The sequence below is a fragment of the Sus scrofa genome, chromosome 3 (genome assembly GCF_000003025.6).
Source record: "Sus scrofa isolate TJ Tabasco breed Duroc chromosome 3, Sscrofa11.1, whole genome shotgun sequence".
Lineage (NCBI taxonomy): Eukaryota > Metazoa > Chordata > Mammalia > Artiodactyla > Suidae > Sus > Sus scrofa.
This window is the reverse complement of record NC_010445.4, coordinates 107,623,265-107,643,099: the sequence shown is the minus strand read 5'-3', so window position 1 is coordinate 107,643,099 and position 19,835 is coordinate 107,623,265. Positions and strand designations below refer to the sequence as shown.

The window sequence follows — 19,835 nt, the reverse complement described above, 5'->3', positions numbered from 1 at the left end:
GTTTGATATTATGTAATAATGTTCAAGATACAGATAAAAAGTTCTTAACCAGTGACGATTCATCACTCAGTGCCCCTATATTAAATAATTCATCAGACACTTCCTTCAAAATTTAGAGTTAGGTATAGCTTTGTTTTTCTTTAAAGAATGTACTTCCTCCTACCTAACAATGAGAATTATGTAATTCACCCTAGTTTTCCTATTTGCCAGGTGGCTATCAGAAGGCTCAAAGCCATATCACAATAACTTGGTCAATTCACTGGTACTAAACTTCTATTTCAAAGTTCCTTTGATAAAGCTGCCCAAAATCTTCTGTGAAATAATCTTGGGTAAGAAAATTCAAACTCACTGTCACTGTAGTTAAGAATAATACCCTTGGAAGAAATCAGGACGAATATTCTTAAACTTGAAATGCCTCACGTTTATACTAAGACATTCTTTTTTTCTTGCTTCTGGTGATAACTGCTAGTTTTAGTTGTCAATAATCTCTGTGACTACGACATACTTGTCTTATCTGAAGACTACTACTCTCAGGTGTAGAGCAAAATCCACGTACTTTGTGATATTTGCTACTCAAAAGTCTTTTCTACTTATTTCCAAGTTCAGAAAAGCTATTTCAAATGGCTAAAGTAGGTCAAATCTGCCTTATACATAAGTCAAAAGTATACCTATATTGTAAAATGCTGTCTTGTTCATATGGACCATTTTCAATACAACTTTCACTTAAAAACTACTTATGAAGTAAGAGAGAACTACACAGAATGTTTAAAATACTGAATGTGATTTAATAAAAATGACAAAATACACAGAAAATCAATAAGCAGATGTTTAATATTCTGCTATCTACTTTTTACTACTTTTTAGTTGCCACCTCGCATTTAGTAGCTGAAGAAATGAGTAGAAATATCTGGTACACTCTAAAGAATGTATCAGTTAAGAAGCTATTTCCGTACTCATATAGCTATAAAACTGAAAAAATGTAACAGCTCAAATTGCCTCACAATTTTTTTTTAATTATAGAAGTATTTCAAAATTACTTGAGTAATTCATTCTGGTCCCCTATACTTAAAGAAAGCATCTAATTTAAATAGTTATCATCATCCTAGCCTAAATGTACATACATACGTATGAATGTGTGTGTGCACATGAGTACACACACACACAAAAAAGTTCAGTTAAACATTACTTTGAATTTGAGTTCAAAAAATCTTTTTTGTTTCCAATTATGAAAAAAATAAAAAATAGTTTTAATCAAGATTTTATTTAATAAGAAATAAAAGAAATGACAACACTACCACAATATACTGATCATAAATGCACCTTTAAATAGTTATTGTTCATTTAAAATATATGATGATTTCATGTATCTCATGAGCAGACATATTTTGTTTTACAATATTTCTAACATTCAGTAAAGTGTATGCATCTAAACTGAACAAATACAGTTGCCTGTGTACCTGGAGAACTGGACTTTTATACGTATGAAAAAAGCATATCACATAGTAAGAGAAAATTACTTACCTGAAACTTATCCTTTCAGAAGGTACACTGGGAAAATGGATTCTTTGAGCCCCTGTTTCAACTCCAAGTATGAGCTTTCTAGCTTTAAGAGCCATTGACACTGCCCTTAGGGGCAGGCACAAGCTTTGGAACTCCCCTAGTGAGTATGTCAGTAGTTTCTTCAGGTGCCTTCCCTCAGTTCTTTTCAAATTCAAAAGATGAGAGGAAAAATAACCCAAGAACAAAAAATCCTGTAAAGCAGAAACCTTACTCTTTGAGGGAAGGAGGGTAGCTCATTTGTGAATCCATTCCAGAGCACGCTTTCTGAGAAAAAGAAATACAGGTAAGTAATTTTCCCATCTCCAAAGGTGACTGGTGATTAATGAGTGGATTCACAGAGTGTGGAGAATAAGCTCCAGGGATGTCTGTTTAACACACAACAATCAACTAATGAGGACAAACGTAACAAATGAATGGTACAAGAACCAACACTACTTTCGAAATACCAAAAAAAGGGGGAAAAAAATTAGATACCTCAACATTAAGCTATATACTAGCTAGCAGAAATAAACAATAGCTTGGAAAATTGTTCTATAAAGCCCCCAAAAGATCAGTAAGGCAGACTCTTGAGATGTAATGTCCAGTAACAATTGTACTGTTATACATTTTATCACTTTATGTTTACATGTTAAAATGTTTTCAAATATTTGAGTTAAACCTCACAACAAACTGCGAGATAAATTATCAGGCCACTCTGCACTAAGGACCTAAACTGGGGAACATTCATTATTGAAATCACTACCAAGGAATAAATGTATTTCATTTAAAAAATTATCTAAGAAGCATAAAATATGAGAGTCATTTTTATAAGCAAAATACTATAGTCCTTTCATTCTCAAGTCTTAGTTCTATTGGCTTTATCTCAAACTTGCAAAAGATCAAAAACCTAAAGATGTAAAATCAGCATGTACCAATATTTGACAAATACGAAAGCCTGAATAAGATATATTTTAGGAATGAGCTAATTTACACTCAAACCAATTTAAATATGTAGAAAATAGTTATACCCTCATACTCAAGAGACTAACAACAGAAAGGAAGAAGAGTATGCATGAATAATCATTTATTAATATATATTAACTAGAAATCTGAATAAAGATATAAATTGTATAAGTATTAAAGGAGAATGCCAATTTTAATAGTGGCACATATTTATAAAAGGAAATTATGTAAACCCAGACAAATGTTAAAGTTTATAGATAAAAATCCAAAATTGCTGAATTGACTGTAGTATAAACTTTATTCATATTTTAACAAACTAATATATCATTAACATTTACCAAATAAATTGTATCAAAACTGGCTGGAACTCAAAATCACCGTTTAAAAGGATAATTTAAAAGAAGCCTGATCCACTTTTAAAGAATTAATTTCTGTTAGATCCAGTTTCATTTAGAAACTTCTCAGAAGTTAACTGAAAATTATATTAATGAAAGTTGTCAATAATCTAAATTTGAAAGTAAAATTTCAGAGAGCTAAGGAAAATACAAATATTAACGGTATATATGGAGAAGGGCAAAAATGAAATACAGGAAATAGAATCAAAATTTTACTAATCAGAAAAACTAAAATAGGCCCAGACAAAATTTTCTTCTATGAATCTATCCTATAGGATGTGGAACTTGGTAAGTACACAAAGAATATGGACAACATTACTTAACCATCGTAAAAGTCAAACACTAGCAGCAAACGTCCTTTCACTTATGTCACTCTTCCTGATAAAGCAGCAAAGATGAAAAGAGGTAGGATCATAAAAACATTACCAAGAAAACATCATTTAACTTGGGGAGAGGCACAATAAAATCTAGGCTCCTAACTCTCCCTTTGCTTATCCCACTCAAAAAGAGAAACTGAGTGTTTTAAACTTTCTATTTTTTACCTCTAAATTCTCTTTCAAGTCTAAATAAGAGCTCAATAGGATCTGAAAGATGAGTATCTTTAAAACAAAATATTCTTTAAAAAAAGTCATCATTCTTATAATGGACGTGGGTTAATAATAATCTTGACAAGGCAAGATTCTTCCAATAACGCACATATAAATCTCCCAACTGTCTCTATTACCAAGTTTCTCGCTTCATTCTTCACAGAAGCTGGATATTATATAAAAAGAAACAACCACTAGAAATGAAAGATGTCAATACTGTCAGTATTCTATATTATCCAACAAAACCAAAAGAAAATTCCACTGTATATATCTGAGTAATTTGTCAACTGTACCATAATCAATTAAGTGATTTTTCTTCAAAATCCAGCTATTCAGAAATGTGGGATGTGTTAAGAACCTAACTCAATAAAACTTTTAAGATCTCCAAGTACTTGAGAAACTGAAACCTTCCTGTGAAATGATTTAGAATTCAGTGTTATCACTACTTTGGCATGGTAAAAATCAAAACAAGTATAGCATCTTTAAAACAAGAAGAAACTACTAAGCATCATCTTCATGAGAAAAAGCTAGACTTCTGAGATGGAAATATAGCACTCATTAATTTAGAAAAGATGATCAACGTCACGAGAGCATGAATTTGAAAAATATGAAACAATTTTTTTTTTTTTTTTTTTGCCTTTTTGCCTTTTTGCCTTTTCTAGGGCTGCTTCCTGCAGCATATGGAGGTTCCCAGGCTAGGGGTCCAATTGGAGCTGTACCCACCGGCCTACGCCAGAGCCACAGCAACTCGGGATTCAAGCCACGTCTGCGACCTACACCACACCTCATGGCAACGCCAGATCCTTAACCCACTGAGCAAGGGCAGGGATCGAACCTGCAACCTCATGGTTCCTAGTAGGATTCGTTAACCACTGAGCCACAACGGGGAACTCCTGAAACAATTTCTAAGTAAAGACAGTTTAACCTATAACTAGCCAATGATTCATAATATTTCAATAGGAATGTAAAATACAAAATGAAGCTTACTTTATTTACAAGAATGACAGTTACTATTACTATTGTAGAAAGAAGTCTACCAGTTTAGAAATAGTGTCTGTGTAACTCTTTCCACTTACCCCCAAACTTCCATTCAATTTCCTAACAAGAATCAGTAGAGCACTTTCCTTAAGTACAATGTAAGCACTTAAATGAGTATTGCTAGTGATACTGATACTTAAAATTAAACACTTGGGAAAGTTCTATTACTTAACCAACAAACATAAATGTAAATATGTTTTAGTCCCTAAATGATTCCCATAGCTAATATTTATCAACCTTTGGATTTTTTTTTTTTTTTTTTTTTTTGGTCTTTTTGCCTTTTCTAGGGCCGCTCCTGTGGCATACAGAGTTCCCAGGCTAGGAATCTAATCAGAGCTGTAACCACCGGCTCATGCCAGAGCCACAGCAATGCGGTATCTGAGCTGCGTCTGCAACCTACACCACAGCTCACAGCAACGCCAGATCCTTAACCCACTGAGCAAGGCCAGGGATCGAACCCACAACCTTATAGTTCCTAGTTGGAATCGTTAACCACTGAGCCATGACGGGAACGCCAACCTTTGGAAATTTTGAGTTCTTTTTTGTAATTATCACCAAAAAAATCCTATCTTGCTATTTAAATTTTAAAATTTTCAAGAAATCAGGAGATCAAATGGCCTAAATCTCTGAGGATCTAGCTAGAATATGAAGTAAAATATATTTTTCTCTTTCAACACTGTACTTATATAGTAGTGGAAGAGGATTTGTTTGCTTTATAACCATCAATGAGGTAAAACGCAAAAGTCCACATAAAAGAGCAATATTAAAACATCTCATGTTTTATGTAGATTTATGTTGTGGTTGCACATGATGCCAACCTAGAAGAAGAGTCTAGACCCTGAGAACAATATCAGAAGAATAAATTATTTAAATCATAAAGTGATTTCAAATGATTCATAAGAGCCTTAAAAGTGACGAGGGGACACATGCTTCAAGACATGTTTTTCTAAAACATATGGACATGCTTTATTAGCAACACACATTCATAATACTAAGTAAAATAGATTTTTCCCAATAATGATACTCCCTAGTTTTATTACTAAACTTCAAAATTCCCAAGAAAAGAACTTTTCAAGAACCTACCTACCCAGATCTAAATAATACATTTACATACATAAAAAATAATTTCTACCAAAGGTAGCAAACCAACTAGCAAATGAAATTTTTTATTAAAGACCTCTGAGAGCCTCGTAAGGAGTTTGGCAAGGTAGCACAGCTACCTGCATGCCCTAAACCAGGGCTTCCAAACCCAAGCACTATTGACATTTTGGGCAGGGTAATTCTTTGATGTGGGAGGCTGACCTGTACATGTAGGATGCTTATTTTACAGCTTTCCTGGACTCTACTCATCAGATGCCAATAACATCCCCACCTCCTGCTCCACCCCAGCTGTGATGACCAAAAAATGTCTCCAGGCATTTCCAAATGTCTCCTGGGGGACAGCGAGCCCCAAATGAGAAATTGGTGCCTTAGACAGAAATTCTTACCTACACCATTAGGGGGGGTGTTATTTGGAACTGAAGTTTCAAGGCCATACATAGCACGGCATGAGGTAAGAGAAGAAGAAACCAGACTAATCAGGCCTGATAAATGTTGAATCAACTCTGGCAATCACTAAGACATGTAAAAGCCAGGGTTTCCTATATCTCATTAAGGATGTTTTTCTGGCCATCCTAGCAATGTTATCTTAAAATTTATGGTCTTATGCCTTATGTTTTCACTATAATCAAAGAAATAACTAAAGAATGAATAGATATGGCTTGGCAACCTTAAACCAGTAAATAAATGAGTCAAAGAGATGTCCTAAAAAGAACAGAGTTCAGAAATATTCTACAACAGTCATGGATAAATGAGAGCAAATTGTATCCAAAGAATTAAAAAAAAAAAAAAGAAGGATCCATACATGTCTCACTTCCTTTATGATCTATGCACTGTGAAGCTTCCTTATTCTTTTAATTCACAATGATAAGAAAAATCTCTTAGACGTCCTTATCCTTATAAACCATTACCAATGAAGATTACGATACTAATAGCTAACACGTTAGAACCTTTGGAGGGTAGCTCTAAACTGACGGCAACTGTGGGCAAAAATTAAGCACCAAAGGAAAAAAAGAAAGAAAGACAGGAAATGTGGAAAAGGACTGGCATAGCACACAGTGCTCTTCTACATTCTAAAGAACATTTGTTTTACCCACCAAAAAAACTAACTCATAGACTCTATCACACCCCTCTACCTGGAACTAGGATTAAAAGATCTTAACTCCCACTAACCTAAGTGTCTAAGCAAGGATGCCCTCACAGTGTGAATCCAATTATACCAGTCGCCTTTGGAAATGTATCCATAATCCTCTATTACAATCTCATCCTTTTTAAATGATCAAAAGACTTTTTTATTCACCTTTAAACACTGCTGCTAAAAGTAAAACTTTCCGAGGAAAGTGATAAAGAACTGAAAATCAGAACTTAGAATGAAAAGATACCTTTAACCACAAGTATATAATATCTACCATGATATGTTAAAATCTAAAACTTACCCCAATGGCAGAAATCAGAAGAAACCACAAAGAGATTACTAGGATCCGCTAGATATTTACTGAAGAGTTTTCCGAATTCCTGTTCTTTTGACTCACTCAGAGCTCCAACCAATACAGGAATAATGGTAAACTCATCCTTATGGCTTAAAGAAAACAGAAAAAAAAAAAAAAGAAGAAGTCATTTAAGAAGTATAAGAATAAGAATAGTTTTCCAATGTGTTGGCACTAAAAAGTGGAACATTTATTAATAGTGATATGGATAATACACACATAATATTCGTGAATTCTTAAAAATCTATAAACTAATGTTTAAAGAATACCATTTAAGAATATGACAGGTACAGAATACTAAAAATATCTATTTAAATTACAGAAACGTACAACACATCTTTAGGTAAACAAAGCTATGTTTTACTACCAGGCATAACAATATCCTCAAATATAAAAATAAGCCCATCAGATTAACACCAAGTCAAGTCTTCTTAACTACCTATAAAAGCTGCAATTATCTGCCCAATGCTTTGCAATTTTAAGAGAGCATTAAATTCTTCCTCACTTATTTTAATTCTATCCCATTATAAATACCACCATTTCTGGCACTTGTTCTATAAACCTGCCAAGTGAGACCTACAAAGCTTATCTAGACGCCCATAAGATTCACCAAGTACACCTTACACCTGTACTAATAAACAGATACAGGACGCTCTGGAGATACAACTCAAATTTCACTGGCATCTAAGGTGGTCATAGAATTCAAGAAAAGTAGGTATTAATTTCTAGCAGCAAGAAAAAGACACCACGCCCATCCACAATGTTTATGGCATATCCACAAGTCCCTTTTTCACTCTACAGATTGAAAGATTTATGGAAAAGGAACAGAGCAGATTAATTAAGAATAACTGTGACGGGCTAAAGAAACAGACTTATTAAATGTTTCATTGTAGTAAAATTTTACTTACATATATTCAGTATTATTTATATTCTAAATGATCCCACATTTGGAATTTTAGAAGCATGAATCATGTTTGTCTCAGTTGCTCTGAACAGGACTTTTTAAAAAAATCACCATTATAATAATGCTTTTTAACATCATAAATTGATGTAGGACAAACAGAATTCATAAAGGGTCTTTAAAAATACGAAATTTAAGTTATACCAAAATAAATGTTAGCCCAGCTTCAGAAAGCTAAATTCAGGGCACCCAAGCGCCTCCCCCAAAAAGGCCCCCTTACCCTTGTCAATTGCGAAATAAACAGATCTTACAGATCTCCAGTCCCTCTGCAATGCAGGGGCTTCTTGGGCAGAATCTGCATCTATGGAGTAAGAAAAAAAGAGGAAGCTGGCAGAGGAAGCTGCCGTGGGATATCTCTTTCTCTGATTCTTACCAGTTTGCTTAACAACTGCATGAATGAATAGGGGCTCTTCAATAAGTTAAGAGTGATTATCATTTGAAAGAAAAGAATTTGAGCTCTAGTAAAAATGCTAGAAGACGGTTATGAACTGTTCTAACTTCAGGTACCACCTACAAAAATAAATACACTAAGATTATCAAAGAGTCTGAAAGTAATTGTGACCACAGTAGAGAAGTAATTATCCAAAGTATAAAAAACAAGAGTCAGAAGAAATAGGGTCAAGTACTATATTACATACAAATAAATGTTGGGAGCATGGGTAAGTCACTAACCTAAAAATGTATTTCCTTATTTGTAAAATGATCACAATTTAACACCTACTTTATAAAACTGTTATGAAGTGAGGAATACTATAAAAAAGTATTTTGTCAACAATAGTTGGTTACTCTAAAAAAATAACACATCTACTCTTCACAAAAGCCACCAAATCACTCAATTAACCTCAGTTTGAGCTATCTACACACATGTAAAAGTCTTATATTACTTAGAAATCTAAGCTTTGAAACAAGATTCGTCCAACCACTTCTTTTTTAGAAATTACTTGTTGTTCTCTATCCCCAAAAGAACGAATTACAGATTGGCTCTGAAATGTAATATTTCTAAATTTCAGAATCCAAGCTGTGAAGTAGTTGTTACTTGGTAAAGGAATATAAAATCTTGCCCTCGAAAAACAATTCTAAAACTGGATAAAGCTGTTCAAAAAACAAACATTTTGTGTTCTGGAAATCAACCAAAGGTAAAAAACACAATGAGGAGAGTTTATTTATGAAAAAGAAATTGAACTTCTTGGGAAAAACAGTGGAAGCCTGGCATCTTACCAGAAACTGCCTCTATCCCCTCCCCCTGCTCCACCAATGTTATGGTACAAGCAAGGTAAGGTCGGCTGTGATAATCAGCAGATTCACTCCTAAAGGGAGCTGACTTTACTTTGGAGCAGTGAGCAGAATACCCACACCCATCAGGAAACAGAAAATCTTACAGATTTTGTAGCCTCAGATTACCATACCAACTGAGGCAAGCCACAAACCTGAGGTCTCCCTAGAAATATAACAAGATCTTGAAAAGGAGAAAGCCATAAAGGGATTTGATAAATTCACATATTCTGATGAGAGGACTGATGCCCTCCATATAACCTGGGCTGACTAGGAGGCAGCACATATGTATAGGGGAGGTCCATAAGGCCCTAAACTCCCCCAAAATGCCAGGTGACTGGCACGGTGACAGCAAGCACAAGGAAAAGTAGAGACCTGAAAGATAGCAAGCTCTCAAACATCCCCAGCTAACTGGAACCCTGCACACATGCACAAGGAGACCAGAGAAGACCTAACAGAAAGTAAAGGAAGCAAACTTAATAACAGCCTCAACTTTGAATGTGCTCACCAAATGCACACAATTTACTAGCAGGGTAAAAGCTTTACTGTCTCAAGGTGTCTAAGCACAACCTCCAGATAACCATTAGCTAAGCACTAAGCAACAGACACAGGAGTGAACTCTAGTAAGCCAGGGTAAAAAATATATGAATTTTAAAAGCTGAGGAGATACATCAATAGCCATAAACTCTGGCAAAGACAAATTCTGCAGAAAGAGTCCACAAAAGTTACTTTACAAAAGACTGAATGGGGGTTCCCTGGTGGCAAAGTGGTTAAAGAGCCAGCATTGTCACTCTTGTGGCTCAAGTTCAATCCCTAGCCCCAGGAATTTCTGCATGCCATGGGGATGGCCAAAAAAAAAAAAAAAAAGAATGAATGAAACAACCAACACTACCACCCCTGCAGAAAAATTAATAAAATTAGAATATACTTGCTATACTATGTAAAATGTTCACAATCAAAAAAAAATTGTCTGGAGTTCCCGTCGTGGCTCAGTGGTTAACAAATCTGACTAGAAACCATGAGGTTGCAGGTTGGATCCCTGGCCTTGCTCAGTGGGTTAAGGATCTGGCATTGCCGTGAGCTATGGTGTAGGTTGCAGACATGGCTCGGATTCCAAATTGCTGTGGCTCTGGTGTAGGCTGGAGGCTACAGCTCTGATTAGACCCCTAGCCTGGGAACCTTGATATGCTGTGGGAGCAGCCCTAGAAATGGCAGAAAGACAAAAAAAAAAAAAAAAATTGTGAGCCAAAGAAATAAGAAACTGTAACCCATTCTCAGGGGGTAGGAAGGGCATCCAGTAGATGTGTCCAAGAGGGACCAGATATTATTAGATTAAGCAGGCAAAGATTTTAAAAGTTATTAGAAGATCAAAGAAACAAAGGAAACTATGCTTAAGAAGTTTAATATAATACATATGTATAGCAACAATGACTACAGTATATATCACCAAAGAAATGTAAGCCGTTAAAAAAGAACCAAAGGGAAATTTCGAGCTGAAAAGTATAAGTGAAATGAAAGTTACTAGATGGTTTGAAGAAGAGACTCAATATTACATAAAGAATCAGTAAAATTAAAGATAACATATACAATCCGAAGAACAGAGGAAAAAAGACTGAAGAAAAATGAACAGTGCACTGGAAACATGTACACAACATCAAACATACCAGGATTCACACAATGGGAGTTCCAGAAAAGTTACAGTAAAATTTAAAAAATAATGGCTTAAAACTTTCCAAGTTTCATAAAAAATATTAATCTACAGATCTAAGAAACTCAACAAACCAAAGTAACATGAGTATAAAGAAATCCTCATACGGGGAAAGAATCTGAAAAAGAATGAATATGTGTGTATGTACAACTGAATCACTTTATTGTACAGCAGTAATTATCACATCATAAATGAACCATACTTCAAGAAAACTTTAAAAATTAAAATTAAAAAAAAGAAAAATTGGATGGAGTTCCTGTCGTGGCGCAGTGGTTAATGAATCCAACTAGGAACCATGAGGTTGCGGGTTCCACCCCTGGCCTCACTCAGTGGGTTGAGGATCCCGTGTTGCTGTGAGCTGTGGTGTAGGTTGCAGACGTGGCTCAGATCCCACGTTGCTGTGGCTCTGGTGTAGGCCAGTGGCTACGGCTCCAATTAGACCCCTAGCCTGGGAATCTCCATATGCTGTGGAAGCGGCCCTAGAAAAGGCAAAAAGACAAAAAAGAAAAGAAAGAAAAATTGGAAAGGAAAAAAAAAAAAAGAGAGAGATCCCCAATCTAGATATAGCATAACGAAACTGACGAAAACCAAAAACAAAGAGAAAATCCTAAAAGCAGGAAAAGGAATATGACTCATTACTTTACAGGACAGCCTTTTCAACAAATGGTACTGTACAAACAAAAGAAATAAAAGGTATCCAAATGGGAAGAGAAGAAGTAAAAGTGTCACTCTATGCAGATGACATGATTTTATATACAGAAAACCCTAAGGACGCCACACAAAACCTATTCAAACTGATCAACGAATTCAGCAAAGTAGCAGGATACAAGATTAATATTCGAAAATCAGCTGCCTTTCTGTATACTAAGAATGAAGTATTAGAAAAGGAATATAAAAAAATACAATAATTTTTAAAATCACACCCCAAAAAATTAAATACTTAGGAATAAAGCTGACCAAGGAGGTGAAAGATTTATATGCTGAGAACTATAAAACATTAATCAAGGAAATTAAAGAGGATTCAAAGAAATGGAAAGATATTCCATGCTCCTGGGTTGGAAAAATTAATATCATAAAAATAGCCATACTGCTCAAAGCAATCTACAGATTAAATGCAATCCCTATCAAATTACCCATAACATTTTCCACAGAACTAGAAAGAACAATCCAAAAATTTATATGGAACCATAAAAAACCCAGAATTGTCAAAGCAATCCTAAAGAAAAACAAAAAAACTAAGCAGGAGGCATAACTGTCCCAAACTTCAGACACTATTACAAAGCTACAATAATCAAGACAGTGTGGTACTGGAACCAAAAGAGACATATAGACCAATGGAACAGAAGAGAGAACCCAGAAACAAACCCAGACAAACAAACCTATGGTCAATTAATCTTCAACAAAGAAGGCAAGTACATAAAATGGGAAAAAGACAGTCCTTTCATGAAGTGGTGCTGTGAAAACTGGACAGCCACATGTAAGTCAATGAAACTGGAACACACCCTCACACCATGCACAAAAATTAATTCAAAATGGCGTAAAGACTTAAATGTTAAGACAAGACACCATCAAACTCCTAGAAGAGAACATAGGCAAAACAATCTCTGACATCAACCGTACAAATGTTTTCTCAGGTCAGTCTCCCAAGGCAACAGAAATGAAAGCAAAAATAAACCAATGGAACCTAATCAAACTGACAAATGGAACCTAATCAAACTGACAAACTTTCACACAGCAAAGGAAAACATTTAAAAAAAAAAAAAAAAAGACAATCTATGGAATGGGAGAAAAGAGTTTCAAACAAACAAAAACAAACAAAAACCAAAAGCTGGAGAGGGTGTGGAGAAAAGGGAACCCTCCTACACTGCTGGAATATAAATTGGTACAACCACTATGGAAAACAATATGGAGGTACCTTAGAAAACTAAATATAGAACTACCACATGACCCAGCAATCCCACTCTTGGGCATATATCCCAACAAAGCTTTCCTTGAAAAAGACGCATGCACCCATATGTTCACTGCAGCACTATTAACAATAGCCAAGACATGGAAACAACCTAAATGTCCACTGACAGACGAATGGATTAAGATATGTTATATATACACAATGAAATAACACTCAGCCATAAAAAAGAACAAAATGATGCCATTTGCAGCAACACGGATGGAACTAGAGACTCTCACAGTTAAGTCAGTCAGTCAGAGAGAGGAAAACAAACGCCATATGATATCACTTATGTCTGGAATTTAATATATGGCACAAATGAACCTTTCCACAGAAAAGAAACTCATGGACTTGGACTTGTGGTTTCCAAGGAGAAGGGGGAAATGGTGGGATGGACTGGGTGTTTGGGGTTAGTAGATGCAAACTATTGGCATTTGGAATGGATAAGCAATGAGCTTCTGCTGTATAACACATGGAACTATATCTAGTCACTTGTGATGGAATATGATGGAGGATAATGTAAGAAAAAGAACATATATGTATGTATGACTGGGTCACATTCTTATAGTAGAAACTGACAGAACACAGTAAATCAACTATAATAGAAAAAAATAAAAATCTTTTTAAAAATGGCACCGGGATAAAAAAAGTGAACTCAAATCTTTACTTTATACCACACACAAACTAGATCATAGACACAACTATAAACTAAAACTAAAACAGGGTTCAGCAAACATCTTTTGAAATGGGCCATACTTTAGGTTTCCTGGGCCACACAATCTCTGTAGCAACTACTCAACTGTCAATATAGAGAGAAAGTAGTCACAGACCTTAAGTAAATGAACGGGTGTGGCTATGTTCCAATCAAACACTACAACAACAAGCTGTGGGCCAGGTGTGGTCTACAGGCTGGGTTTGTTAATCCTGCTCAAGAAGAAAAAAATCTATGTGGCCCTGGATTAGGCAAATATTTCTTAAATACATTAAAAGCAAAAATCCTTAAAAGAAAAAAGATAAACTGAATTCATCAAAAACATTTGCTCCTGGAGTTCCCATTGTGGCTCAGTGGTTAACGAATCCAACTAGGAACCATGAAGTTGCGGGTTCGGTCCCTGCCCTTGCTCAGTGGGTTAACGATCCGGCATTGCCGTGAGCTGTGGTGTAGGTTGCAGACGCGGCTAGAATCCTGCGTTGCTGTGGCTCTGGCGTAGGCCGGTGGCTGCAGCTCCAATTCGACCCCTAGCCTGGGAACCTCCATATGCCGTGGGAGCAGCCCAAGAAATAGCTTAAAAAAAAAAAAAAAAAATTTGCTCTTCAACGGACATCAAGAAAACAGAAAGACCATTAAGAAAAAGAAATAGGAAATCTTTCTATATCGTATATATGAATAAAGACTCTATATCCAAAAGTTCTCTTGTGGTACAGCAGGTTAAGGATCTGGTGTTGTCACTAGAGAGGCTTGAGTCTCTGCTGTGGTGTAGGTTCAATCCCTTGGCCCAGGAACTTCCGAGAAAAAAAGAACCTGTACGTAAAATCCCTTACGAAAGATAAATTATCAACTTAAAACGAGGGCAAAACATGAATAGACATTTCACAAAAGAAGATACACAAATGACTAATAATCATATGAAAAGTTGTTCAACTTCATGAGTCACCAGATTGTGAGAATGTCTACACAACTCTATAAATTTACTAAAAATCATTGTGCTCTACTCTTACAAGGATGAACTTTACAGAATATAAATCATACTTCCAACTTCAATAAAACTGTTTAAAAAAAGAAAATCCATCTTCACCACTCGCAAACTGTGCTACCTGCAGCAGGTTATTTAAACTACCCGAAGCCTCAACGATCATCAGAAAAAAAAGAATTAATAAAACCTACCTTACAAAACTATTGTGAGCACTTGAATCATGTAAAGCAAAGTTTTACCCTTTCTTTCTGTCCCATACCTTAATGCACACTGCAGAAAATTACTAAACCCAAGATGTGTAACAGGCAAAAGAACTGAAATCCCAGAACCAATAGCGAAGCACTCTCTTTAAATACAAACAATATCACTGTATCACCAGCTCTTAATGGTATAGGACACAAAATGTCTAAATTCTAATGTAGAATTTCTGATATAAAAATATGACACTGTAGCTAAGACAGTTCTATAGTTATTGGTGTAGGACACAAAAAGTCTAAATTCTAAGTAAAATTTCTAATATAAAAATGTGAAACTGTAGCTAATATAGTTCTATAGTTAATAATACTTTACTGCATAACTGAAATTGCTAAGAGTAGATCTTAAAAGTATTCATCACAAGGAAAATAATGTGAATTCTAATATAAATATTTTAAGTGATAAAAAACAATTTAAACAGCAGTGTTTTTACTTAGAGGTATATAAATAACTGAAATTTTTAAATTGATGAATTTTAAACTAGTAAAATATTGCATATAAATAATTATTTGCTTATTCTTTCTATGGCATCAATTTGAATACTTCTCCCCTGAACAACTTTGAGGAACAGGACAATTTTCTTTTCTATACAAATTCTTCCCAATTTCCCAGAGATTTTAGAAACAGTCCAGAGCATCTCAAGTGAAAGCTTAAAAAACTATAACTGGATTTCCCTTGTGCCACAGCGGGTTAAGGATCTGGCATTGTCACTGCAGCAGCTTGGGTCACTGCTGTGGCGCAGATTGGATCCCTGGCCTAGGAACTTCCACATGCTGCAGATGCAGCCAAAATAAATAAATAAGCCAGTCAGAGGAAAAATTATTCTTATCCCTAAGGTGCTGAGGATGTTGCCACAACAATATGACTATACAATTTACTCTCTTTTAGACAAAAAATATTCACGGGGAGAAAAGAGGGCAAAACATACTTAGGTAAATTAAAAAAAAAAAATCTTTACTCTGATAAAAATAAAATATATCCCAATCTTCTAAAATGACTTATGCTACGTATTGCTCATCCTTTTCATAGTGAGAGAAACTAAAATTGTTCCACACAACCAACAAACAATTTTTACTTATTCCAGAGATCCTTCATGTTCTATAATTCTAAAAAATGCTCTCTTCCTGATGTACAGGTTAATTCTTAAAAAAGAATGTATGTTTATGAAAAAGGGAAACCGAGCAAAATATAAAGAAAAACCTCTTTGCTCTAAAATCTCAGTAAATGACAACAAAAAAGACGAGACATGCAAAAATACACAAATAACTGGAAGTATATTAACAGTCGCATGGTAAGAACACATTTGAAAATGGCACTGGTCTTGTGGCTGTCATTTCAGCCGGACAGGGGTAGAAAATCTCAGGCTTCTGGGTCCACAGACAAGCCATTCCACTCCATGAAAGAGTTATTATACAAGAGTATATCTTACTTTTCCTCTGACAATTTTTAATACTTGAAGACCCTGACTGAGGCCACAATCAGAAAGGGAAGGAATATCTTCAGATCTAGTACAAACTTAAGTTATATTAAAAGTTAAGATGGTATTAAATGAGTCTAAAATTCAGAAAGTTGCAACGGCAATATGGCAGCCTAGAACTGCAAAAGAGGAATGGTAATTCTGCACGGGAGTTAACATGGTAGATTTGCTACTGAAGTCTTTAGAAGGGTCGGCTTGTGAGACTGGCACCTAGGAACTTCGCTTCTGCAATGCTCCTAAGATTGATTAAGGCTGTTTTACCCAGTTGGGATATGGTACCAGCTTGCCTAGCTTGCTTATAAATTATATGATTATGGCAAACACTTGCTTTCCTTCTGGGAGTCTGGAATTTCAATAGCTGTAAAGAGTTATGCAGGAAGAGAGTGCTTCTATGACTAGCTCCCAATAAAAATCCTGGATTTGAAATCTTAAAGCAGGCTTTGCTGGCCAGAAACAATGTACAAGTGTTAACAGTGCTGGAGAAACTGTTCTATTCAGCCCACTCCTATGGGAGGGACGATGTTGGAAACCTGCACTTGGATTCCTCTAGATTCTGACTGACATATCTTTTTCCCTTGATAGTCCTGTTGTGTATCATATAATTTCTAATAAACCGTAACCATGAATACGGCTGTGAGTTCTTCTAGTGAGTCTTCAAACGTGAGGCTGGTTGTGGAACCCTCAAAAAAAGTGTTAACGCACTACCATATACAAAATTAACTGATGACAAGGACCTACTATATAGCTTGGGGAAATCCATTCAATACTCTGTGACAGCCTCTATGGGGAAAGAATCTGAAAAAGAACAGATTTATACGTATGCCTGATTCACTGTGCTGTACACCTGAAACTAATACAACAATATAAGTCACCTATATGCCAATAAAATTTATTTTTTAAAAAGATATTAAACGCACAATGACATAAAAGAATCATAAATGCAGAGTTTTACGGAGCTCTATAAGAAGAATTCCTCTCATCTTTTCCTCTTAATCAAATTCACCTTCAACCATAGGGACATGCATACAGATTTTATGCAGAATACTCTAATTGTGAGAAAGAATAAACTAAAAAGATCCAGAAAACATCAGGAGGAGCTAAAGAACTAGGGAAAGGGAAGAAGTAGAAAGGGAAAAGGGAGAAGGCAAACTAGCTCTCAGTGCCAACTAAAATTAACATTTAAATCATTATAAATCAGAGTTCCTATCGTGGCTTAGCAGAAACGGATCTGACTGGCACCCATGAGGATGCAGGTTCAACCCCTAGCTTTGCTCAGTGGGTTAAGGATCCAGCATTGCCATGAGCTGTGGTGTAGGTCACAGACCCAGCTGGGATCTGGTGTTGCTATGGCTGTGGCATAGGCCAGCAGCTGTAGCTCAGATTCAACCCTTAGCCTGGGAACCTCCATATGCCATGGGTGCAGCCCTAAAAAGACAAAAAAATAAAAAATAAAATCGTGGTAAAATATTCATGACATAACATTTTAAAAAAACATAAATCATTATAAATCTTTACTGTTTAATCAGTTAAGTGAATTTAATGAGATTATCAAAATTAATTTCAAAGGTTATATCTTTCTGAACTTCCATTACAGTAGAAATACTACTAAGAAAGGTTTTACAAGAGCAGGCATATGTCAGGTACTAGAGAGCAGTACTAAACTCATTTTGGAAACTCAACTATTTGAAGCAGAAGAGTCCAGTGTTAACTGGGCCCTAGTCTGCTATCAGAATTATAAAGAAATTCCAGTATTTTGATAGAAGACAAGACAACATTTCCATGTCCTATGTTCTAAAATTATACCTGGTTTACAGCTAAAACTTAACAGCTTTACCACCTCTGATAATTGCATACTACTAGTCCTTAAACTTCTGCACTATCTTAAAATTACCTTACTCTCCCACAGAGAAACACTTACCAAGATTTATTCGTTCTAACCTTTAAACGTCTCCCAAAACCTGTCAAGCTTGCTATCCTTGTCCACTACACCTTAGTTCAAAGACCCAATGATTTCTCTCTTTTTGTCTTTTATCTTTTTAGGGCCGAACCTGCGGCATATGGAGGTTCCCAGGCTAGGGGTCTAATCGGATCTATAGCTGCTGGCCTACGCTACAGCCACAGCAACGCCAGATCCGAGCCATGTCTTCGACCCACACCACAGCTCACGGCAATGCCAGATCCTTAACCCACTGAGCAAGGTCAGGGATCGAACCTGCAACCACATGCATGTGCCACAATGGGAACTCCAAGACCTGATGATTTCTAAACTGTTTCTATCAACCTCTTCCAACTCTAACCCATCCTTCACAGAAGGATGGCCACATCATGCCATCAAAGAGTAGTATACTCTTATATTCAAGTTCTAATCATCTCCCTATTTTGCTAGAGAATTTTTACTAGTGCTATACCAATCATGGAATAAAATACAAATATCTTAAAATGACATTCAACACCCTTGATAAACTAGTCCCAACCTAACTGTTCCAACTAATTCTGGCCCTCTTACTCTACAAGGTCACCTATTCAAATGTATCGAGCACCAGGTTAGTACCATACATGTGTGAAAAGTCAGATAAGGTATAAGACAACAGGAAATATCAAGACTAATATCCAGCTAAAAACACTCATAGATGTGAAAAAACTTTTTCCAAACTATAAGGGACAAACAAAAAAAAAAAAAATCCACAGACAGACCTCAGTTATTACCCAGCCTTTTGTAACTCCCACAAGCCAAGTCAAATAGTTTTCTGCTCTTAAAATAAGCCCTGGGGTTTCTTACTCCTATACTTTGTATTCACAGTATTCTGTATCACACAAAAAATTCTGCCCCATTCTGTGACAATTATGGCCATCTTCAAGGTCTGTTCAAATACCATCCTCTCTGGAGTTCTCCCTGTGGTGCTGTGGGTTAAAAATATGATCGCAGTGGCTCAGGTCACAGCAGAGGCAGGAATCTGAAACCTGAAGTGGCTTTAACGGGTCCAGCATAGCAGCAGCTGCAGCATAGATTGCAGCTGTAGCGCGGATTCAATCCCTGGCCCAGGAACTTCCATATGCTATAGGTGTGGCCATAAAGACAAAAACAAACAAGGAAAAAGAAACATCTTCTCCACAAAGTCTTTTCTGTACTCCCCTAATTCAACTATTATCTAGGTCCTCTTTTTCTATTCTTATAAACTCTTCAACTGCACCTATTACATTTTGAATTATATTACACTTATTTATATACAGATCTTATCTCTCCTATGTTACATACTGAGGAAACACCAAACATTTGCTAATTTTTGCATCACCTCTCATTCCTTGCAAAATCAGGCAATTCTAGTGATACCTGAAAAATTCAAATTAACCAAAATTTTTAAATTTTGAAAGTAAATGTCATCTTAAAAACAACCAAACCTATACATCAATAA

The 19,835-nt window shown here is 35.7% G+C and overlaps 1 protein-coding gene across 4 annotated transcripts in view; it reads right to left on the bottom strand.

The window, feature by feature from the left end:
- Positions 1–19,835, bottom strand: part of MEMO1 (mediator of cell motility 1) — a 115,151-nt gene that overhangs the window by 14,096 nt on the left and 81,220 nt on the right. For 3 of the 4 annotated variants that reach the window (XM_005655247.3, XM_005655246.3, NM_001244877.1), the window contains 1 exon segment: positions 7,057–7,199. The exons of the other annotated variant lie outside the window; for it this stretch is intronic. In XM_005655247.3, the coding sequence (XP_005655304.1) occupies positions 7,057–7,199 (143 nt within the window). 4 annotated transcript variants of the gene reach the window in all.